This window comes from Cynoglossus semilaevis, chromosome 18 (assembly GCF_000523025.1).
Source record: "Cynoglossus semilaevis isolate Cse_v1.0 chromosome 18, Cse_v1.0, whole genome shotgun sequence".
NCBI classification, from domain to species: Eukaryota; Metazoa; Chordata; class Actinopteri; order Pleuronectiformes; family Cynoglossidae; genus Cynoglossus; species Cynoglossus semilaevis.
In genome coordinates, this window is record NC_024324.1 from 5,669,782 (window position 1) to 5,694,022 (window position 24,241).

A 24,241-nucleotide genomic window follows, 5' to 3' on the forward strand; every position below is an offset into this window, starting at 1 on the left:
CGCGGCTAGCTCCCCGCGCAACCAGCTAAAGCAGCCAGTGCTCCTGGCAGTGGCGGCGGCGGCGGTGGAGGGCCATCTCTCCACAACAATAACACAGAGTAGCTGGGAACTGACAGATAGTTCCAATTGGTAGTTTTTCAGGCCGAGGTGCACGACGCGCGACCGAATAAGTCAGCAGCATGCTGCAGTGGCTCTTCACAGTAGACTGCCACATTTCCTTGAATGTGTTGTCAGTGTGAGAGAGCGCAGAGGGACTGCTGGTGTGTGGAACAATGTGGGCACAAAATTGTCATCAGAGATGAACAAGGAAAAAAAGAAACAAACCCTGACATGTGGAGCCAGAGATGAGACATTGTCTGGGTATTTGTGTGGATGTGACATTCGTATGTTTTACTGCAGTAGAAGATGTGAAATGTGGGGCTGTTGTGTTAAAATCAGTTGTAAGCAAGCAGGAAATTCCAGGAGCTGAAAATGAATCGTATATCTGTCAACACCTTGTTTTCAGACAAATAATTGAGGCTGTAATTGTAGCTTTGTAAAACTTCTCTTTGAGTCGCCTACACCTCATTATGACTAAGTGCGTTTCATGTCGGAGTATCTACTATTCCAAACATCTGATTGGTTAATTGTTTGCACCAGTAAAAAGGTTTAGAGACGTTGCATGAAATGCAAAGTTTGCTGCAGCTGCAAACGGTAAAGGTGCATAAAAATCTGTTATTTAAGTATGAAGTTTTGAGCATAGTTATTTCTGTGTTACACACAAGCAGTAAAGCCTTAATATTTCTCAGTGACTTACAATACGTGGTCATGGTATTGAAATTAAATAAAATTGTTAATACATTATTTCAAAGATCAATGGAGGTTGACTCATTATTGTACGGATGACACATTATTCTCTGATTTTCATACAAACTGTCATCCGGATTGCTGTAAAGAGACACTTTCCTAAGTGAAATGACTAATTTTTTTTTTTTTAACTCTCCTTTTCTGCGTCATGTCTTACAGAAGTCACTCTGGTCTTATTTGGTCTTAATGAATCACCGCTGAGTAAGTCGAACTGGAAAATCCTATGTTTTTGTCTCCAGCTGCTTTGAGTCCGTTGGATATGTTTGACTGCAATAACAAACCCTCGCTGAATTTGACTCCTGAATCGTTTCAGGGCCAATTGTCAGTAATGAAACATGAAAAGTTCCATATTGTTAAGAGTATCAGGGACCTGCTGTTTCTTTGACTCTCCCAGAAGAAAGAGGAACGTTGGTATATTGGCAGAAAAAATAGATTAAACTGCAGTTAGGGAAAATGGAGTTGTGACTGATAGATTGGACCAGAATGGGTTTTTCTTCCAGTAAGACTCTTTAATTTTTTCCAAACCTTTGGCAGAGCGATGCAGCGATAACATGCTTAGTCTCTCCCAGTGACTTAATCAGGACGTGGCTGGGCTTCGTTTGAAATCCTTTCTGCTTGTGTTTGGCATCTGGTTTTTACTCGGGTCTGCTGCTGTTCACACTGTGAATTTGGACTTTGAAACCTTGCTGTTCCTCATCAGCGCTTTAGCCAATCATTGCAGGTCGTTCGAGAAGTGAAGAACTGAAGTTAGAGATTTGATTTAATGGTACTTGGATGGAACTCTTCAAAATTTCACCTAATCTTTTACTTATTTTCTCTATCCAAATGTTTTTACCCCCCTTTTGTTCCTTTTTTTTCATTCTCTTTTTCTGTGTGTGTTCCTAAGCATCTAGTCTTTGCACCATATGGTCCAATGTGAAAAAAAACCCTCCTTATGGGGCCTGTCTACATGACTCTACAGACTGACTGAGTTTGTGCGTGTGTGTGAAAGAAAGAAAGAGAGAGAAAATGGAGATAAAATATGTGTATTCCTGTATAAATGTGTGTATAACAGTCTGGTCTGCCCTGGCTGCAGCTGTAAAAACAAAATTGAAGCGGTGATGTCAGTTACAATTAGCATAACTCCGTTCTCTAACGGCCACATGCACGTACATGGTCCAAACAGAGGACATGCCTTTGGTCCACAGAGGTCATCATTCTGAACGCCACAGTTGTTAACCTGGTTAAGTTGAATTCTATAACTTCTCGGTGTCATCGCTCTCTTGTTGTTTTCCTTTTTCTGTTTTGTTTTTCGCTTGTCGTTTATTTTGTGTAATTGGCGTAAACCTCAGGGATGTGGTAATGACTTCTGGGGTTAACGAGCTTCTGCTAACAATCAGCAACACTCTCTCCCACTCTTATACACACATATACACAAACTCTCTCCCACTCTTATACACACATATATACAAAATACACACACAGACGCACACGCATCAACCCACTGTATGTACATTTAGCTGAGCCTTTACAGCTTAATGAAGAAATATAATCCAAAAAATTATGAAAATGATTTTAAATTAAAAAAATGGGAAAAAAACCCTTTCAGAATCTGTAGTTTTGTACAACACTAAGAATACAACACAGAAAAATTAGAATAATAAAATAAAAATAGCCACAAATTAAAAGGAAGAACAGGAGTTGAGCTAGAAAACTGAAGGTGAGAACAGAAGTAAAAAATAACAACTCAGAAGGTGAGAACAGAAGTAAAAAATAACACAACAAAATCAACTCACTCAGTCATTATTGTTGTTAATGGTTAGCGAAAGACTGGTGGAAACTTAGCGCAATTACAATGTTGTTCATAATTACCCTTTAAATGACCCAAAATGCCCATGCAGCATGTTTCACTGAGGCAAAAAAAAAAAACTCTTCACTTCACATTTCACTCAAACAGGGCAGAACGATGAGATGATTTCTGGATGTACAGCTCTTAGCCTTATTGATGACTGGAATCTGACTTGTGTCTGTTGACGGCAGCAGGATGGGAATTCTCCTGGTGTGAACCCTGCTTTAATCTCTGCCTCTCTCTCTCTCTCTCTCTCTCTCTCTGTCTCTCTCTCTGACTCTGGTATCTTGATATGGTCTGTGTTCAGCTCTGACTTTTAAACATTTACATTTCTGCTTTCAAGTGCTGTTTATATATGGCCCTTATCTGCTATCACACACACACACACACTAGGACACATTCAGACAGGGACAGACGGTGAATCAAACCCCTTTTTTTTTCGTGCTGACTGTTACACTGTTACTATGTCCATAATAGGACAGGAGAAGAGAGAACCAGGACAGTAGAGCCACAGAGAGGCAGGGCTGGGGATTCAGATCATTTGCCACCTGAAGTTTAGTGGCGAGGTGAGGTGAGCAGTGGAACTTCAGTGATTTTACTTCTTGGTGTGTATGACACTCCACTGATGCCCTTTCAGCCTCTGTGACTGAACTGCACCTTTGGGAACAGTAGAGGTTCGATGTCTCGGTCAAGGACGCTTAAAGTAAAAAAAAAAAAAGGTGGAATCTTGTCACAAGGGGAAAGATGCTACGGTCTTCAGTCACACTGCCACCCTACAATGCCGCCAGTGTCCTGTGTGTGCGTGGACACCGCGCTATCTTGATAAACTGCTGGCCGATACGGGACACAAAAAGTGTGGGAAAACCCCTCTGGGACCGAGGGCTCCAGACGCTCTGTCTTTACTCCGTAGAAAAAGCTGTGAAAAAGCTGCGCATTTTGTTTCCACAACTTTTTGTAATTGAATTGGATTTGAATATCAACCAAAGCATAAACTAGAGTTAGAAATAAAAGAAATACCTGCACAGTCCAACAGTGACTACCGCTGCCTCACCCTCCTCACCCTCCTCACCCACATTTAAATATTGAACACTTTCCCAGATTGTAAAAAGACCATTAAATGTTCTGTATTTCACAGAAATTAAAGCCACAGGATATATATTTCAAATGTATCCAAAAAAAAAATCCCCCAAATGTGATTAAACTCTGTCTTTGTTGCAGAGATCAGGTTTGTGAATAAGAATGAAACGGTCATGGTTAAATCATACTGTACGTTAATACAGTGGCAATTCATATATATTTTTTATTTTTTTGTTTCTCTGAATCAGATATCAGGCAGTAGAAATCTGTGTGGATTCCAGGACCGTTTGTATTCTCCCTTGTCAAAAAAAAAAAAAAGGAAAAAAAAGAGTTCCACCTTTGTTTGATCAGTGGAGAAGAGGTTGTTGCTAGGGAAACCCAACATTTCAGAGACCAGTAACATTAAATTCATTTTAAGTAACTCGAAGTCAAAGATTCATTCATTTGAATTTAATCCACTCATTGTTCTTCAACTTCCGTACAAATTGCCAACACCTGCACCTTCAGAAATAATTCTGTGGGTTGGATTGCTCTTGGAGGACCAGGACTACTCTGACTTAAGTACTCAGCCCCAGTAATACAACTTGGAGTGTGTCACTGAGCCCCAGAGGACTCCAGAAGTGCTGCACAGAGTTGACCCTGACATTTGAGCTTCCCTTTACAACAGCACCAGATCAGCCAGCCCTGCTGCAGAAAAAAAGGGAGGCTCACACACACACACACACACACAGGACATCTTCTCATGTGATTGGTCATGTAGAGACACACGGGTGAAAGTTAAAGGCGTCAAATATGTTGTTGTTTTCTCTTCTAATTTGTTGGATTTATTAGTTTGACCTCAGAGATTTCACGGCCGTTAGTTGTTTGACTTCAGTTTCTTATTTTGAGAAATGAAGTAGTACTCATGTTTTATAATAAGTTTCAGTTGTTCTCTAGAGTACTATGCTTTTGTACATTGGAGTTTTACATGAAAAACTCATTTGAAGAAGTCCTCAGTGGTATTGTTGTGCTGCTATTGAAAACGAACCACACTGGGGAGAGACATTCACGCTGCAGACAACAGTGGCCTTTCATCCCAGTGTACACAGCACACAGTGGGTTTGTGTAACGTGATCCGTGCCACTTTCATATGTGGCCTGTATGTAAATAATGGATACAACAAGCTTGAAGACATGGCTACAATGACTGACGGCAGTCCCATCTAAACTATCATTACATTTACTGTGATCTTGGCCAAAAAAAAAATTGGAATTGAGCACTGAGTCCTGACCACGGTCCTGACCAGAGTCCTGTCCAGGGTCCTGTCTCAGTCCTGATGCTGACTAGAACCTGAGGGGATGAAAATCCAACACATTTTGGTCTGGGAGTTTAATCCCAATTAAATCATTTCCTACTGGTCCATTATTTTCCAGCAATGGTTGTGGTTTTAAATCATTTCCTACTGGTCCATTATTTTCTAGCAATGGTTGTGGTTTTATTTTTTTATTTTTTTGTTTTTGTTCTACTGCAGGTAGTGTGAAAAGAGCTTTAGGAAGAAAGGGAGAAGGGGGAGACAGGGGGAGGGAAAAGGAAATCACACATAGGTGGAAAGAATCTCACCCCTGCTCCTGTTTCACACAGACGTTGTCAGCGACATATTCACCGCACACACAAACACACACACACACAATGATTTACTACCTCTTATGTAAAGATGCTGAACGACTAAAAGTGCATGTGTTTGTGTGAGTGAGTGAGTGCGTGCACCCTCCCTCTCCTCTCCTCCCTCCTCCTCATCTGATTCTTATCATACTGTTTGACCCAGAGCTGCTTTTAAGGTAATGAATTCACATCTCATCCTCTTTCTGTCCCCCCATCTCTGCATCTCTGACTCTTTCTATTCTAGTCTCTTCTAGTTTGTTTACACTCTCACTTCCCTCCCCCCTCTCCCCCCGCCCTCTCTCTCTGTCTCTCTGTGTCTTTTTCTCCCTCTCGCTTACCAACATGGGACAAAAAAGAAGAAATGTTTCCTTGAACCTAAACTTTTAGCAAACCCACTTTATTTTTCACAGCACTTCTTCTAACCTGAGTCGTACAAACTCAACTGTGTTTTAGTCTCAGGAATTATTTCTGCCGTAGTTTGTGTCGGGGACGTTGTTTACACGATTAGTATCAGTGTTATTTTTTTTTGGTGTCTTTTAACTTGTTTTATTTGAGACAAAAGGTTTGTAACTACTTTCATATTTTAATTGTAAAAATTAACAAGTGTAAGTAGGTTTTTGGTAAACATTTTATACAATCACAGTTTTTTTTTCTGATCAGGTTTTAAAGACTTCCCTTGAGTTACCTCGATGATGTTGGATGACTGACTTTTTTGTCAGCTCTCAAATAGCTTTGATAAATCCGATGTTTGAATCAGACCCGGAGGATAAACCCTGTCAAGCATTTGCTTGTCTTTAGGATTTTAAAATCACTGCCAGGTTTGTGGTTTCTATCGTTACGATTCTTGCATAAGTGAACTTTTAATGGCTGAGCTACATTTTTGAACAGGCAACTAAGACAAGAAAAACAAGCCTTTACTGACACACCAAGGACACACTTTTTGTTTTTATGAATGTCATTCATCAAATACATTCATCACAGAAAGATTAGAGAGGAGTGAGACAAAAAAAGTTGAAGAAGGAAGAGGGAGGGACGAGGCATGAAGTTAAAGATGAAAGGGTTGAGGACTGTTGTAAGAGAAAGATTCAAACAATAAATGTGTTGTCGGTGCTCGTCCCTGCTTGTACTTGAGCGTCTGTGTGTGGACTTTGAGGGTGTACCAAAAGTTAGATGGGTGTGAGAAATAAAGATTACATACCTGTGTGCTTATTACTGATCCGCAGTCTAATCTCTTGCATATCTCTGACCCAGTGAAGGTGTCCCCGTCCTGAAGACAATACTTCATTGTTCTTCTCTGTGCAGTTGAATCAGATTGAGGAGTTCAAACTGGACTGCTGGGACAGGAGTTGTTTATTGTAAACTATGTAGGAATAAAATCCAATACAGTGTAGTAATGACTGCAGCAGTGCTGCCCTCTACCTGTTTTTGTCATTTCTGATTTGTATTTTTGGGACTTTTCTGTGGGTACCAGTGCACCTAACCTCTGGTCTAACCTTTACAACATTTGAACTGTATTTAAAGCTCTCTCTGCAGGGAAGTGAAGGAACCTACACCTGTGCACATGTATGAACACTAGGTTGAAGCCAATTCCTGGATACATGATACTTAGGCCCATCAAATAAAAGATGTCACATACAGGACGCGGTGCAGTTGAGAAACTGAAGTCAGTCATCCTGAGGTGAGATAAAGAAATCAACCACCGTCTTTCCAAATCACATGCACACATTGCTCAGTCCTTTGTAACAAGATTCACTGTGCTACAGGGGAGGTACACAACAATGTCAGAGTGCACACAGTTGCAGTAATCCTACAAAATGAAATGTGCCTGTCACATGTAGGTTTACTGTGCTGTTGCTCCTGCCTCTGGGGCAGATAATGATTTTAAAATAACCTCAGCAGAATCTTTGAGGAGGAATGTTTATGCACCTTCCTTTCTCTTTTATCAGTGATTATCCAACAATACACAATTAACGGGCAATAGCTTTTTTTGTCAATGTTTCAGTCAGAGAAGGCGTGTCGAGGCAACACTCCCTAAATAATGGCCTCCTTTATCCCACTAACAAAGTGTACCATTAAAACCACTCACAGCAATTCCATACAGATAATCACAGGTCATTGATTTCAGTTTATCACGTTGCAAGGACAGGATTAGATCAAACCAGCCATTGTGTATGAGCATCTGTGCAGTTTGATGCCAAAGAAAACAAAAGTTGTTTGGATCACATGAAGTTACCAACAGCGTCTCAGACACAGAGGCATTTACTCAACATCAATAGAAACACAGCAGCAGGAGGAGATTTGGCTCAGGAGTTTGTTTGTTTTGTTTTTTTAATTTATTTTTGGAAGCAGAGAACAATAAAAATTTTAAAGTGTGGACAAAATTTGATATGGTAAGATTACCAGGAAAAACCTGTTTGTCCAACTTGCTAATGACTAGTAATACGTGAAAAACATCACGCTGTGTCTCGGTGTGTGTGAAACATGGGCTAAAACCAAGTGAAAATGTGCAAGATGAATGTGAGCTCACAAAATAAAAACCTGCAGAGATCCTTTACTTCAGGCCAAGTTCTAGCGTCGATGTGTGGCTGCGCTGCTTTAATTAGGGAAGAAGTTTTATTACTTCAAAGAGAAAGTGGAGCTGGTATTTTTTAAAGTTTCCCAAGGTGCCAGCCGTGTACAAATGGTTTCACCTGCTCTTGTCAAAAGAGAATTAGCCTGAAAGTTGAAACAATAGAAGAGTCATAATTCATTTTTTTCATTTAAAAGTTTTCAGGTCCCTTTTATGCCTCAAGTATATCTGCGGGTTGACGATGGGCTAAATAATTGATATAGCGATTTAACCTTCTCGGTGCAAATCTCCTCTTCTCTCATCAATGATTTTCCTGCTGCCATTGTTCTTTTGGGTGTAATAATCACTGCTGTAAAAACATTTCTCATTTTTCCATTGCTGTATTGTAGTCGCAGCTAATGTTAATCCCAGGCAACAGAGAAGATTGCTTAGTCTGCCCCGTGGAACATGTTTCTGACTGTTTTAGTGCAGAATGGGGCCCTGCAGTTAATTCACTTAGAGCGAGTTGTCTACCTCTGTACTCCCTGTGGGCCGGCTCAGCTCTCATAACTATCCACTCTCTGAGTGTATCGGTGTGCATGTGTATAGTTGTTATGCAGGAGAGAGGAAATGAAAGCTCAGACTGAGCCCCAAGGCCTGCTAAACTGTCTCAGTGTCCTTGACATGCATATGTGTGTGTATGTGTGTAGGGGGATGTAAGTGTGTGAGAAAACAAGAGTGAGTGTGGACAGTTTGGAGGCAACACACTGGTGTGCAGTCTTTTTTTTTTTTTCCCCCGTAAGGATTCTCTGAAATATGTGTACTACACATGGAAATATACAAACCTCAATATTTTGAAAGTTTTTGAAACTTTTTTTTACAAATAAAACACAAAAGGCTAAATAATAATAATTTAAAAAAAGCTTAAAAAAAAACAAAAAGTTATCAAGGTAAAAAGCTTTAAACCAAGCATCATCCAATGTCTTGTTTTTGTGGTTATTTTGGTTTGATTGTTTCTTCACTTCCATATGTTTCCTAAAACAATTTGAAATTGAGAAAACTGTGTTAAGTTTATTTTTCTTAAAACTTTAAAACTATTCTACTGTGTTAAGTTTATTTTTCTTAAAACTATTCTGTTTCCTCTTCTGGTCTGAAACTAAACTGTGAGTTTATGAAAGTGTACCCAGTTTCCTGGCTTGCCCCCTGAAACCCACCCAAGTTGTGATCACAGGAAGTTAAAACAATGTTGTCTGGTCTATGTTTGTCAGATACACACTCACTATGAGTCCCTTGCTGGTCGTCATAGCAACGGTAGACCATAGTTAAGAGGACTGCAGAAAAAAGTATTCAGGTTTGAATGTCATCGCTAACACAAATATCAAAACAAATGGTCAAACACAGTCAAATATCAGTTAAAGTATAGTATTCTGAAAGAAATGTTGAAAATAATAATAAATGTGTATATGAACATTAATGGAAGTCACACAGTAGTGCAGTTCTGCTGCATGATGCATAATAGCACCTACAGGAGGAAGATAGTGGTACTACATGTTCTCTGTTCACACAGAACAAATACCCAAGTAATTACCACAATACTGCAAACCTGCACTGAAGCTTAATGTCTGACTCAAAATTGGCAAGGCAGACATACGTGGCACAAACAACTACCCTTCACTCCCCGCCTCCCCGTCCGTGTTCATGACATTTGCCAGGGAAGCGGGCTGAGAGCTACGCTAACTGGCTAGCATATTCAAACAACATGAATTGGTTTATGTACAATAACCTCAAGTCAAACAAACAGACGCAGAAACAGGCCTGGATCAAACAGAGGGAGGTTCGTTTCCTTCCCTGCTTCCTGCAATCTAAAACATTAGCAGGTACAGAGGAACCAGGGGTTTCCAAAAGCTCTTATTTATTGTTGTGGGCCAAACAGCAGCGTCACCTGGACCTGTTGTACCGCTGCTACTGGAATGGTTTAAGAATAAAGAAAACAAAACGGGAAAAAAAAAAGGATTCAGGAGCCCACCAGGCCGTAGTTGAGTTTAGAGACAAAAACAGTAGCTCAGTAAAGTGTGTTTGTTTGGGGCCTGAGCGCAACTTAACCAGGTTAGTCATCAGTCATCATAAAGAAAAGAAATAATGTCAAAGACAGTTTTGAAGCATCAGTCATTAACTAACCTTTGCTCTGTACCGTTGAAAAAAAGAAAAAAGAAAGAAGAAGAAAGGAGGAGCTCCATAGTAACTGGTAGTTAACGACAAAAAAATATGGACTACATCATGAGAACATTCGGGGAATTTTTATGTTTGATCTGATGCCACCAGGGCCAAGATTTATCTCCTACTGTTCAGTACTGGTACTGCAATCTTAACTAGAGTGTTTTTAATTGAGACTCAAAGTGAAGTCCATATGGTCCGTGGTCAGTTCCTGGGTTTGAACCTATCAGACCTGCACTATGGCTTTATCTTTGTAGAACCTTTTTCTCCACATATATCTGCAGTCAAACACATATATTTAACTAGTGGATCAACTGGCCAGTGACCAGTTTTTTGGTTTTGCAGCCGATTGTTCTGGGCATGAGTTCTGTGTCAGGGGAGGAAGTACTCAACTCTAACATGAGCCCAGAAATCTCCAAGCTCACTGTCTCTAATATATGAGACAGTTAGGTTCACTGTGGGGAAGGCCTTCCAAACCACTCTGTGTTTGTCAAATATTTTTTTGTCTATTAAAGACAGCACGTACCTGTGCAACAAAGGGGTTAATTGCTGCTGTCAGTTTTTTTGGGAAAGTTTAAAGCCGATACAGTGAGTCGCCTTGTTTGTGTTTTTGCAGTTGCCTTGTACGTGTTTTTTCCTCTTCTCTCTCTCTCTCTCCTCCGGCAGACAGCAGTCTTTCTTTTTTAACTCCGCAAATAACGGCTTTTGAAAATAGACAACTCTTTAACACTGTGTTTGTAAGACGGCCTTTAATTATTTATCAGATGCTGCTTTTGATGTGCTCTTTCTTTTGTGTGTCTGCCATCTGCGTCGTATTGTGTGCTTTTATCGTGTGTGCCTTCAGTTCTAGGTTGGTGATTTGATGCTTTTGTCAAAATCTCTCAAGACAGAAGAGTGTTGAAAACAGTGCTTATTGTTTATTTTGTTTCAATATTAAAGAGTGGCATCTGACTTGAATTAGTTACTATTGGAAAATATATTTTTTATATACTTTAATAAGAAGGTGATGCAACAGATGTGTGGTTTATTTGTTCACTAACTATTGCTTTTCCAACTGATTTATTAATATTATTTCTGAACTTTTTTATGGATAAAATATTTTTAACGTGCTGTAAAATAAAGAAAGAAAACGGTTCATGGTGGTTAATTGTTGTTAGTGCAGGAGATAACAATAAAAACAAGCTTTATAGTGTTAATTTCTATAAAACTTCCAACTTAAATGTTATATTTTCATACAGCTCTAAGATCAGAGATTAATATCCACGAGTGTTGAAATGAAATGGTTGGCATATGTTTTCACTTTGGCTGTGGGTGTCTGATCTTTTGGGGTCTTTTCTCCACGCCACTCTCTGTCTACTGGCAGCCTGGATAAAATAAAGTAATTACACACACACTGACATTGACTGTGTGTGTGTCTGTGTGTGTCTGTGTGTTTGTTTGAGATGCTTAATGTGTGAGTTTTCATACTTTTCACACCACATGTGTGAAACTTTCCCCCCCCTCGTGACAGTTGCGTGATTTATCCCTGGTGTTGTGAATGACACTTTACACACAACAGATAGCAGATGTTTACCACAACTGGCTCACCACAAAATGTGGCTCGGGTGACATCATCACGTCAAAGATGGGGAGCGATGAAGAGAGATGGAGGAGGAAAACAGGAAAACACAGAGGTGGGGTGGGGGAGAGACAGAGAGAGAGAGAGAGAGAGAGAGAGAGAGAGGGGGGGAGGGTGGGGGGGGGGGGGGGGGGGGGGGGGAGAGGGAGACAGCAAGGGATCCATTTTTGAAGAAGCCTTCTCAGACGTGACCACACATACATGGTATGCTCCACACACACAATTTCTGTAACGCTCTGAAGACCATAGCTGGGGAGCTTTGTGTGTGTGTGTATTTGTGTGTGTGTATTTGTGTGCACGTGAAGTTAAAATCCAGACAGCCATTCCAAAGGCGAGACTATTGAGTCTTATAAACTCTCAGGTCACAGATTATTGAAATAGCAGAAGAGTTTGTATTTCTGTTCCTCTGTGTGTGTGTGTGTGTTTGTGTCTCTGTGTGTGTGTGTGTGGGACCTAGGGTTTCAGAAAGACATCTGGACACACACCTGAACATACATATTTACCTACAGAGTGTATGAAATGTATGAAATAACTGCCAATGTGCAATTGTTCATGTGTGTATGTGTGTGTATTCCGGAGGTGTCAATGCACTTAATGCCAGTGTTCAAAACCACAGGCTGCATTTGTAAGCTGTGTTGTAATACTGATTTATTTCCACATCATTTATATTGCCTTCGGGAATGGAACCAGCGATCTCTTGGCGGTCGTTTCACTGCAATAGTCCAACATACACAGACACTTCATTGTGTTGATGGAAGTGACAAAGTCTACCTTGTTCTAACCTGCTAACCTCCAGTGGTTTCCTTCTCAATCCTTGGACGAAAGGCAAAGTCAGTCCAACTCGGTCCGTACCTCTGAGAAACGCCACGTTACCTGCCAACCGTCCTTCTCCAACCCACCTGACGGCCATATCATAGATACACTTCAAAATAAGGTTTTATAGAGCCTGGCTCCCCGGGTGTAGGCGCACTGCTTTCAAATAGACGTTTGTATTTTTTTAAAGGGGAGATCCAACCATTTTAAAATATGATTAGCAAACTGTAAGACGGTGCCTTTTTATCTTTTAATGGGCTTAAAATAAAAATAAAAAAGTGCAGTGCAGTGTTGGTAGTGTATGGAAGCTTGTTGCTCCTGGAACATCTTGAGGTGTTGAATGTGTTACTGGTTTTATGCACGCTACTGTTTGCTCCTTTCTACCCCCTTTGACAAACACTCATTATACTTTATTTACTCTTTCAGAACCACCAAGAAAAAACAGAAAAAACAGAAGGCGTCCACGTCCCTTCTCAGTAGCTAGGAGAGCATGCTCAGACATAAAAAAGAACTCCTGCTGTATCTGTTCGTGTGCATCTTGTGTTGAACGATGCTCTGCTCTGACTCTCTTTAGGGCCAAGAAGCCCTCCTGCAAAGAATTCTACACAAACCCAGACCCAGACCCACCCACAGATGAGAGTGAGTCCCAGACCCTGTGTGGTGCAGTAAACTAATGTCCTCCTTCAGGGCCAGATTCCTCTTATAGACATTTAATAAAGTTTGTGTGTGCAGTGGCTGGGAGTATGTGGGGTGTGTAGTGTAGTTTTGTGTGCATGCAGCTGACGAGCCAACCCTGATCAACAGGCCCGGTTTCTTTGGGTGGAGCATCCAGCTGAAGAAATATCAGTATCAGTATCAGTGCTGAACTCTGACGATCACAGGTGTCTGATCTGCCAGGTCAGTCAATAAGTAGTAAAGTAATCATTAATGTCCACTGGAGATTGGTGTGTGTGAGCCAGGAACAGGATGCTTGGAGAAAAGAGACGGTCGGTGTAGGAAGTGAAGCAGAGAAGCTCATAATGAGAGCGAAGCAACGAAACGTGAGTGAGTTTGACATTCAAAATAGCACAGTTTGGCTGCTGTTACACTGTTAAAAAACAAGACCCGCGTGTGTGTGTGTGTATTTCTGGTATTGACCAGGAACCTGGCAGGTAGCTAAAAGCTTTTTATTTTTAAAAACAGCAGGTGGACTCAGTTGCTCGCCTTTCTCCCGCTCCTCTGTCGGCTTTAACTTCAATTAGACGCCTGCCTCTGTAAAATCAATTCCAAGCTGTTCCTTGACCCCGAAACTAAAAGAAAATAATCCTTTTCTTTTCTTGTTTCTGGAAGTGGCCAGACACACCGCGTTCTTATCCAGCACTCCAAGTATGTGCCACATAGAAAAAGAAACAGTCGCCACTGATTTGGATTATTATCCAACCACTTTAAATAAGATTGGTTTCACAAACTTATCCGTTCTGGCCGTGCGGGTACCAAAGGGTTCACATGATCATTTCCGTTATCCCTTTTATTCAGCTTCTATTGGTCGGTGATGCATAGCCCCAACGGCCACAAGCCGTTTCAGCATAATCACCGTTTGTGCATCAGCGGCCTTCCCCACAGTAACAGTCTGTGTCATCTCCATATAAATAAATGATGGTGAGAGGTTTAGCATTAGCCACAACTAGAGCTGGTTTCTGTCAAGACACTTCCAGGGAAGAAGGATCTGGAGTTGTGTGTTAGTGTGTTTCCACCACCTTATTAAACCATTGCTCAGTGACAACAAGTGTGAAGTTTGGATTTTCACCCTTGAAGGTATTTGATAAAAAAATGGCACTGGTAATGCACACAGTATGTTAATATATGTGGATGTTGTGAGTGCAGTAAACAGGAAATCACATGTGTACTCATCAATCCTCCATACAGCATGTGACTGCTGCAGCACAGGCCTCCTGTGCCTTAACCTTTCATCCATAAGGTTTTTTAACTATTTTACACTGGTAACTTTTAACCCAAACTGGGGAAACATAATTTTTAGTAAAATTCCGTTCTAATTTGATCCCTAAATAACAGTGTTGGGAGAAATAATGTTTTTTTGTTCCAATGTCTCTTGGACTATTTTAAAATAATTTGTAAGAAAATGACTGAGGAATATCATAGACACATCAAAGTAATTCCTTTAACCGATTGGCTAATGAAATATATATAAATAAATTATATATATATATATATTTGTCTATTCAGTACTTTATTTTGGCCCCTTTTTCAGTTTCAGCCTCCACTATGTTGCAGGTTTGACCAGTAATTTAGAAACAGTGCAGAGATGATATTAAGTGGCAACCAAACAAATAAAAAAGGCAGATGACGACCAGCAGTAATCGTAGGAACAAAGTCATTGAGGATAATACAAAGAGACAGAATGACGCAGATGGAGAACCAGAGCTAGAATAAGATCTCGGTGCACGACGAACATGCCCTCAGCATTATTTCCTCATATGTTGCACATTAATCCTTTGTTTATGAGAGACGTCGATGCCAACTACAGCCGTCCCACGGGGCGGGGAAGAGAACAGATATCAAAAGACAGCACAAATGTGTTTTGGTGTCAGTATCAAACACATCCATCACGTTGACTTGGTAATAATACTGTGGGTAAAATGTTTGAGATGGATGGCTAATCTATTTTTCTTTATTATTTCTGATCCAACTTTGATCTCTGAATGGAGAAATCTTTCTTCGATTATGTGTCTTTTTGACTGAAGGGGGTGTGTGTGTGTGTGTGTGTGTTACATGTAATCCTTTGTCATGTGGTGTGGCATGCATTTCATGTGGTCCAGTTGGGATTGTATGTTGTTGTGTTGTGTGTAGGAGTGATAATTTAAGCATCACATAAATCATTTAACAAACAAAATATATATAATCACCAGACCCCCACCGAATGTTTGTAAGGCTAAAAAAATGTAGTACTTGTGTAGTACTAATTTTCATTTTTGAGTTGGGGGTGGGGGTATATCAGCAGGATGACTTTAGACTACTATCTACCATTAGCTGTACTTAAAGTGGAGCTGGTGCAACAAAGCTAGTCCTCTGAGGCAAAAGCTCAGATGACATTTATTAGGAGAAATATATCTTCAGAGAGGTTCCAGAGAGTTGGCTGTTATGTCAGAAGTACACATGAAGACTACAGTACTGAGTACCTTCAAACTACCGTACATAACGTTCACACCTACATCAGCTCCTTTAACCTGAACCAGTTCTGGTACTAAATAGAACTGTATCCTGGCTCATCTAAAACAATTCCTTCTAATCAGAGCCGTGACTGATGATGAGGAAAAGTCCTACAAACTTTTAGAGCTTTAGTTTAGTCGACCAGGTTAAACCTCGATACTCTGTCTCTGACCCAGGTTAAACCTCGATACTCTGTCTCTCTCAGTTTGAGACGTATCGAAGAAATTTAGCTGAAGTGCATTTCTGGTCCAGTCCGTGTCGTCCGTGTCTCTGTCTGTCCCACAGCAGGCGTCTTCGGGTGATAATTGACAATTTGGGATGAAAGCTTCACATGCGTCGCAGCTAATTGTAGATGATGGGAATGATTAACTGTCCCGTTAGCCTGGCTGTGGTATTGAGGCCTTTGTGGTGCATAGGGGCTAATTGTAGCTAGTAGCAGTAGTTGTTATGCAGTATGTTGTGGTGGTTTGTACCTAATTGTAGCTGATAGTAATGGTTCCAGTCTGTGTATACAGCCTGGAGCAGACAAAAGGCTGCGCTGCCTGGGAGTCTGCGACACGACAGATATGGAGACGCACACACACACACACACACACAAACTGTTCATGCCAAAAGTAATTGATTAATGCAAATAACCAAGAAATTAAATAAATAAATATTATTTCATACATTTACGATAACCGTTACCATTGTGTGATTTTAGTGACGTCACTTATGATAATTTTTTTTTTTTTATGCCATCATTACATTTCTCCAGGCCAACGGAAACACTGTACGGTCAGTCAGAACTCTGTAGTTCTACCACAGCCTTGTCAGTTTTCCACACTTTCTTTGTGCATGTGTGTGTGTGTGTGTGTGAGCGAGGGTATGTATGCATGTGTGTTTGGGTGAACATGCAGTGATGAATTTTGACTGGGTGTGGTGAACATCAGATGAGATTTTCCTCTGCTCCCTGCCCGTCCCCCCCCCCCCCCCCTTCTCCCCGCCCCCACACACACACACACACACACACTCATACACTCATACACACACACAGAGACAGACATGAGTGCCAGGCCTGGTCTAGGCGTAGGCCCTTTCAGACATAGATTGCTTTATTTTAATAGTCATAGAGCAGAGAAAGAGGAGGAAAAAAATACAGTAAAACAAGAGAGGCCTCAGAATGAAGATCAGATGAAACAAGAAGGCAGTTTTTCTCTCTCCGTTTTTGTCTGTTTGTTTTCATGTTCAAACTCTATCCTTATTATTATTATTAATTTATTATCAGCACAAATTCATCAAATATATCTTATCTCTTTGAGTAACTGTGATTTTATACATTTGTGTATATATGCTTCTCTCTAACGTTAGTTGTCAACATGTCGTATTGAAGACGACAACAAAGTCCTGATTGAGATCACTGACTGTTCATGGCTGTTTGGAGATGCCTCTGTCTGAGGACTTGGTTAATCTTAATTGATCACAATCTGACGTCTGTCACTCATCCACTCATACACAACGGTGTGTATGACTGAAGACAGACGGACGGATAGTGTATGGGTCAATGAGTTGAGTGCGTTTATGGCGGAATATGAACTGAACGACCACAAATAAACACACGCTGGCACGCGCGCAAACACACATTCTCGCAAAAAAAAAAAAAGAAGCGCATGCAATATCTCTCTGTCACGACTGTTGTGAACAGAACGACCGCAATTGTTCTCTTTTCAAACAAAGGGAAGATTATGTCTTAACATAAAACACATGCTTGCTTATTTGATGGTTCTGTATAGTGATTATAAGAGAGGCAGGGAAGGGATGGGGGAGAAAGAGAGAAGATTTAGGGATGAGAGGGCAGAAACAGAAAGAAAGAAAGAAAGAGAGGACATTTTAATGGGGGAATTACTCAAATTAATGTAGCCATTATTCTCCCATGTGAATGATGGCAGCAGGGACCGAAAATGACTGGAATATGGAAAGAAAATTCCTTGATAAGTGGCAAAGAAGTTCTAAAATTAGAGTTCAAACTTCAATTTCTAACTTTGTAATGTACATTAATATTTATTAGGCAAAAACTAAAGTTCTGTTTAGCTGGCATTAACATTTCAAAAACAAGACTTTCTCGTCCCTTTGTCTGTTTGTTAAAGTTCAAAGAAAATTTAGACCAAACTTTTCCGGACCTTTCTGGAGATGGAATATATATAGAGAGAGTAAAGAGGAGGAAACCCGTGACAGGAGGTGATGCAGATGGAGTCTGAAGGACAGCAGGAGACGAGAAACAAAAATTGCGAGCCATAAAATAAATGAAAAAGTCTCCGAAAGAGAAGGAGAAACGTGAAGTGCTGGGGGATGAATTACTGTCTTGTGCCTCCCTCATCCGTCTTTCTGATATGGGGTGTGTGGTTTGATGTGGTCGTGCTTTGGCCACTCTCCCCATCTTCTCCGCCTCCCTACCCTCCCCCCCGTTTCTCCCTCACACTCTGTCTCGCACCCCCCGCTCCGTCTCTCTGATATGGTTTGGGTTTTGATGTGGTCATGTGTTGAAGATTCTCACGGATGGTTTCCATAACGATAAAAAGAATCACTCCCTGGTTTTGCAGAAAGAATTGCACTTAAGGATGCGACGAACAACCCAAACACACACACTGGCCTGAAAGTCTCTCACAGCGGAGATGGTTCTGATTTGTCGGGGCTGTTTTTCTTTGACGAGGTTTGTGGTTGAGGATTGTCACAGATTTGAGTTTTCAAAGGAGTTTGTAAATTGAATCAAAGCAACGCCGCAACAGACACAATTGTAGGAAAATTGCATTAGTGTGACTGTAAAATATTTGTGTCCAGCTCAGTGTGTGCACTCTACTCTAATGTCTTCATTTTCAGAGGTGATAAAATCCTGCCTTGTATCTTTAATCACTCCTGTTTATTTAGATAAAAATGAATATTAAAAATGTTTTCTGTCTCGTTCTTTTTCCTTTCAGAGATGGTGAGGAAGAAGAATCCCCCTATCCGCAGTGTAGGAGGTGAGGAGGAGGAGGAAGAAGAGGGGAGGAGGCCAGCAGGAGAAGAAGAAGAAGAGGAGGGAGAGGAAGAGGGCAGAGTCGGAGCAGAGGCCGAGCGAATAAACAGACCCTCTGAACCCGAGTCCTCCGAGCGGGTCAAAGGAGACGAAGATGCTGAGGAAGAGGAGGGAGAAAGTGAGTGCGTGTCCTCTTCTGTCTCGCCCTCCTCGGTCAGCGATCGCTTCATTAGCGAGGAGCGAGGGGGAAGGAGAGGAGGAGGAGGAGGAGGAGGAGGGGGGAGGCCCAAACAGGGAGAAGTGGTGTTGACCGATAGACCTGAGAGCCAATCAGAACCTGAGGATGGGGAGAAGGTGTTAGAGGAGAGAGAGGGGAGCGATGGAGTCACTCCTCCTCCCTCCGCCGCTCCTCACCTGGTCCCCAGACAGGAAGGAGGGGAGGAGTCGACCACAGACACCCCTCCGCTCTCCTGCAGCCCCTCACCCAAACTCCAGGACTTCAAGTGTAACGAGTGCGGCTACGGCTACTATGGCAACGACCCCGCTGACCTGGTGAAGCACTTTAGGAAGTATCACCTGGGTCTGCACAACCGAACACGGCAGGACGCTGCCCTCGACACACACATCCTGGCCCTGCACAACATGGCCCCCCAACACACACCTCTAGGTAACGCTGCCTAGTTGGGGATCAAAAAATTATAGATATATATATATTTATATTTATCAATTTAATAACATTTTTTTACAAAAAAATATAGAATATTAATTCTTTTGATTTGATTTGCTTTTTAAAATTCTATTTTTAACTGTTTATCCATGAATAGATTTAATACATTTGACACTCGTTTATGTCACTTTCATTATTTCAATTATTTTGAGATACTTTTTGACACTTACTGTCATAATAATACTGTTGTATTTTCTCCTTAGATTGACCTATTTCTGATATAACATTTGCTAATTTTTTCTTAATAATTTTCATCACTTGTGAATTGATTTATGGCACACTCTAAAATATTTTTTGCTAATTGAGCTTATCTAAACTGCAGCAGTGTTAGTTTAGTGAGGAAACAATTGGGAATTCAAATAATTCCCTGGTTTATCCAATGCCCAAATATTTGCATGTAGATATTCTTCCTTTAATTGTGTAGCTTCAGTTCACTGTGTGTTTTTGTAACATTAAAGGTCAACATTCATATTTTAACCATTATAACCACCAGCATCACCCAGTACTGGACGATGGACTGACGTGTTGACTAGTCATTTATTATTACTCACAGCAGGGACCTTAACACTCCACTACATACTAGTCCTGTGTTGTAGACAACCACTCCTGTCCTTTTTTCTTATTTATTTCTCAGAATTGTGAAGTATTGACTTTTCAGAGTTAGTTTTTTGAGGATGCTCACAGTGAAACAGCTGCATGTTGATTGTTGACCTTTAGGTTTTGCTTCTTCCCAGATGTCAGAGCTGCTCTTGGAGTTTTGTTGTTTTTGCCTTTAGCATCCTGACCCCCTCCCTCCCCTCTGTGTTTATCTGCTTCCACAAGACTGACCTCTCCTTCCTCTTTTCTGTTTCTGCTCTAAGACATACAGACGGCGGCAGGACAGAGGAATCAAGCCAAAGAGCTGGTGAAGACCAGGCCAGATTTACACAGTCAGCAGCACAGGGCAGTTATGATGAACGGCACATACGACGTACAGGTAAGAGACGAGTCGCTGTCCGGGGGAGGGAGGGCTACACTTTGTGGAGCCGCCTCACTGCTGTTTTTCAGATGTGTTAACTTTAGTGGACGAGTGTACATTAAGGTTAAGATAAAACCTATTTTTCTTTTAAAAAATCACAGAAGTTATTGCTCAGTGATGAACATTTCTTTTCACTTTAAGACCGAATGGACTCGAACAGGATTCTTCCAGTTTTGTAACTTCCATACTGCAGATGAGTTAATGGTCTTTTATTTTTAAGTAGTAGACAAAGATTTTATTATTCACACCCCATGAGCGACTGTCAAAGCATCACTAATTCAAAACAAGTGACATGGTGCTTCAATTAACGATGCATTGTGATCATTACATGTGGTCGTAAATTTAGGATGTAGGGCCGTAACTGAAACTGTTGGATTTATTGTGTTGAACAGTCTGCAGCTAATTTGTAAAATTGGGTGTGTGATTTGAACAGTGACGCATATTTTTGACAAGTTATAAAACTAAAAATCTCTGATGAACACACACACACACACACACTCGGAAATGGAATCACATAAAACACCTGGACATATAAAACGGAGACACCGACCCTGGTCCTTTGACCTTTACACTGTGAGTCCAATGGACAGAATAACACTTTTCTATAAGGAGTAGAAAATATTAAAGAAGATTTTTAGGTTTTATTTCTGTTCTCAAATCTTAATACTTATAAATTCTAATTGGTGCCTGATTTTGTTTATGCATTTTCTAGCCTTGGATGAAGGCCAACAGTTTAAGACCTTGAAAACTCTGCTTAAAACCATGAAAGGGTGTAAAAAAAAATGTTGTTAATATTTATAGAAATCAAAGGTTAAAATTTGCTGTAATTTATTTTTTTTACCATCGTTTTACCATAATATGGAGGCACGTAACAAAGTATCTTTTTGAAAGTACATAAAATCAAGAATATTAATTTCTTATTGAAAACATGCAAATGTTAAAAACTACTTCAAAAATAAACAAAGTTAAAGTTGGCTTTAGTAAAACCTTTCATCTTGACAGCTTTGTTCCTCCGTGTCTTAACACAGATACACACAGTTTAATTGAAACTGATGTTCGAATATCAATTCGTCACCGTTGCTCTGCAGGCAGTTGTCATTTGTAATGAGGCGACTCCTCCAGATTCTTGTCACAGTTGCTGAAGGATCAAGGTTTTAAACGTGTGCAGGAACAGTAGTACGTTATTGGGGTTTTTTTGTCTTGAAAAGTTCAACAGGATAATCTGAAAACCACATACATGTGTGTGTGAATGTGAGGAATCGTGAAGAACTTTCATTTCTTGTAAAGCAGTCTGAGATGACTGAGACAGAGTCACGTAATGGACTGTGAAACACAGGCGCACACACAACCAGTCAGAAACGAGAGCTCCGGTAGGCTTAAGTTGTCATGATGAAGAAAAAGTGAAAGTATTAGAACAGAAAAAAAGAGGAAAAAAAACACACTGTCCTATGAAAGGGTTCTCTATATTCCCTTCATCCTTCTCTCACTTCTGTCTCTCTCCCGCCGCCCACGTTTGGAAAATTCCATGTTGTCATTTGCTGGGATGCGGTGACCTCTCAGCCAATGAGATGGCAGGGAGACGGAGTCAGAGTCGGAGGAGAGGGGAGAACTGAGACAAGGGGAGAAAAGAGGATGGAAGAGGAGAGGAGTTGAAGGAGCAGACAGGGAGCGGCCTGTGAGAGCAGTGGTTCTAATCAGCTGTGAGGCAGCAGAGTAACAGAACAGCTGTCAGACATAGTCTTCTCCCTCTCTTTTCTACACGTGTGTCTCTCATCATACGTCTTTGTCTCCCCTCACCTCCCTCTCTGATCTCCGACTCACTCTCTCTGCCGCTGCTTCTCAATTTGTATTTCATCCAACATCTGAGCGTTTTCCTCCTGACCTCTACAGTGGACCTCACCTAACAAACTTTTCCACTTGTCCCACTTGTCCTCTGTCCCTTATTCCCTTTGGTCTCTCTCTCTCTCTTCATTCTGTTTTGTCCAATGGCTCAGGTTTTTTTTTTTTTGTCTCTTCTGATTGCCTCAGCAGAGGTCGTAGGGTCAAATTAATTAGCATGATTTCTGTTGTGATCACAAACACATAATAGCTCTCACACAGCTCTGTGAATTTATTCTCCTCAGTCAGGCTGAAACGCACCACGCTTATCTTTTGCCGTCCGTTGATTGGTTGAAGCCTTCCTCTGTTTTTAGTATCTCTCTTTCTTTTTTTGTCTCACAGTGTCAAAAGTTACATTTCTGTTCTCGGGCGATAGCTGTTAATGAATATAGATTCCTTTTCAGTGTCCTCTGCTTGGACAAAAAAAAAAAATTGAAAGAATTGAGAGGCTTAATTATGAACGTTTAACTTTAAAAGAAAGCCCAGCTCCATTATCAAGTGTTAAAGGAGAAAATAATGATCAGGGCTGGAATAATAACTACAGTAAGACACGTATGTGGTGCAGTTTAACTTTACCTTATTTGACTCCCTGTATGAGAAAACTTGGTTTAAAAATAACATCAGTAAATCTACTGATAAATAATTACTACGTTCTACTGAGTAGAGGGAATATAAACGTATGAAGATGTACCGTCAAGTACACGTGATGTGGTACTGTACCTGAACATTTGTACTGCGGAGGGAAAGCTTGGGGTTTTTATTTCTGAGCTGTTTCAACGTTTGCTAATGAATCTTTTGATGCAACTTTATTCGTTTTAATTGGGCTTTTCTTCCTGTATTTACAGAGATCTACAATAATAAGCAACTAAAACCCAAAGTTGTATAATTAACCTTTTCAACTAAGAAGGCAAGAAGTTTGGAGAGTCTGCACTTAATGAGCTCAATTTGGAACTGCAGCAGCAAAAGGCAAAACCGTTCTGTAAACAGACAACAGATTATTTCATTTTTAACTACAAACTCTACACTAAATTTGACTTTACTGCAACCTTTCTACAGTACAGTGATTCATTTGTACTTTTTGTATTTTGTATTTAATGAGCAAAACTGAGAACAAAAAGATTCTGAGATCTCTCTTATTGATAAAATCGAATTATACTCACCCAGGTTTGTACGAGGATGAAATATAAATGTTTCAAAGTGTGAGATGGAAAAAAAGAAAATGTCTGTCTTCGTATCAAAACGTCTCCGTCTAAAAATATTGTAAAAGGATGGAAGAATCAGGATGAAGGCTGGACGTTGATGATGTTTGACAAACATGTTTTTATTTTTTTATTTTTCATCGACAGGTAACTTTGGGAGGAACTTTAATTGGGATCGGCCGGAAGACCTCTGACTGTCAGGGGAACACTAAGTACTTTCGCTGCAAATTCTGCAACTTCACATACATGGGCAGCAACTCTTTAGAACTTGAACAGCACTTCCTGTCCTTACATCCGAACAAAGTCAAATCTCCGCCCATCGGCCCCCTCCTGAACACCAACAACTCAGCAAAGCACGAAAACCAGGCAATGGGAAGGAGTCACGTCTTTGACGGGGTAGAACGAGTGGCGGTGAGAGCGGAAGACGACTCCTTGATCGGATACTCCATCCCGATCAGATCGTCTCCGGATCCGTCGGGCTGGACCGCAGATCCGGCGCCGGGTGCTGTGCAGGCCTACTATTGCTGTAAATTCTGCAGCTGGAGTTGTGAGTGGTCAGGGGGGTCGGTGAAGCTTTTGGAGCACTATGAGCAAAGACACAGAATGAGCATAGGGGGCGCTATGAGTCCCAGCAA

The 24,241-nt window shown here is 40.8% G+C and overlaps 1 protein-coding gene and 1 long non-coding RNA gene across 2 annotated transcripts in view; both read left to right on the forward strand.

The window, feature by feature from the left end:
• Window positions 1-24,241, forward strand: part of trps1 (trichorhinophalangeal syndrome I) — a 201,081-nt gene that overhangs the window by 132,568 nt on the left and 44,272 nt on the right. Inside the window, exons 13-15 of the mRNA XM_025064881.1 lie at window positions 18,747-19,451; window positions 20,372-20,487; window positions 23,754-24,237. Of these exons, the coding sequence (XP_024920649.1) occupies window positions 18,747-19,451; window positions 20,372-20,487; window positions 23,754-24,237 (1,305 nt within the window). The remainder of the gene's footprint in view (window positions 1-18,746; window positions 19,452-20,371; window positions 20,488-23,753; window positions 24,238-24,241) is intronic.
• Window positions 2,443-4,996, forward strand: LOC112488484 (uncharacterized). Its single transcript, XR_003052566.1, has 2 exons — window positions 2,443-2,545; window positions 2,580-4,996. It is a non-coding gene; the product is annotated as an uncharacterized LOC112488484 (long non-coding RNA).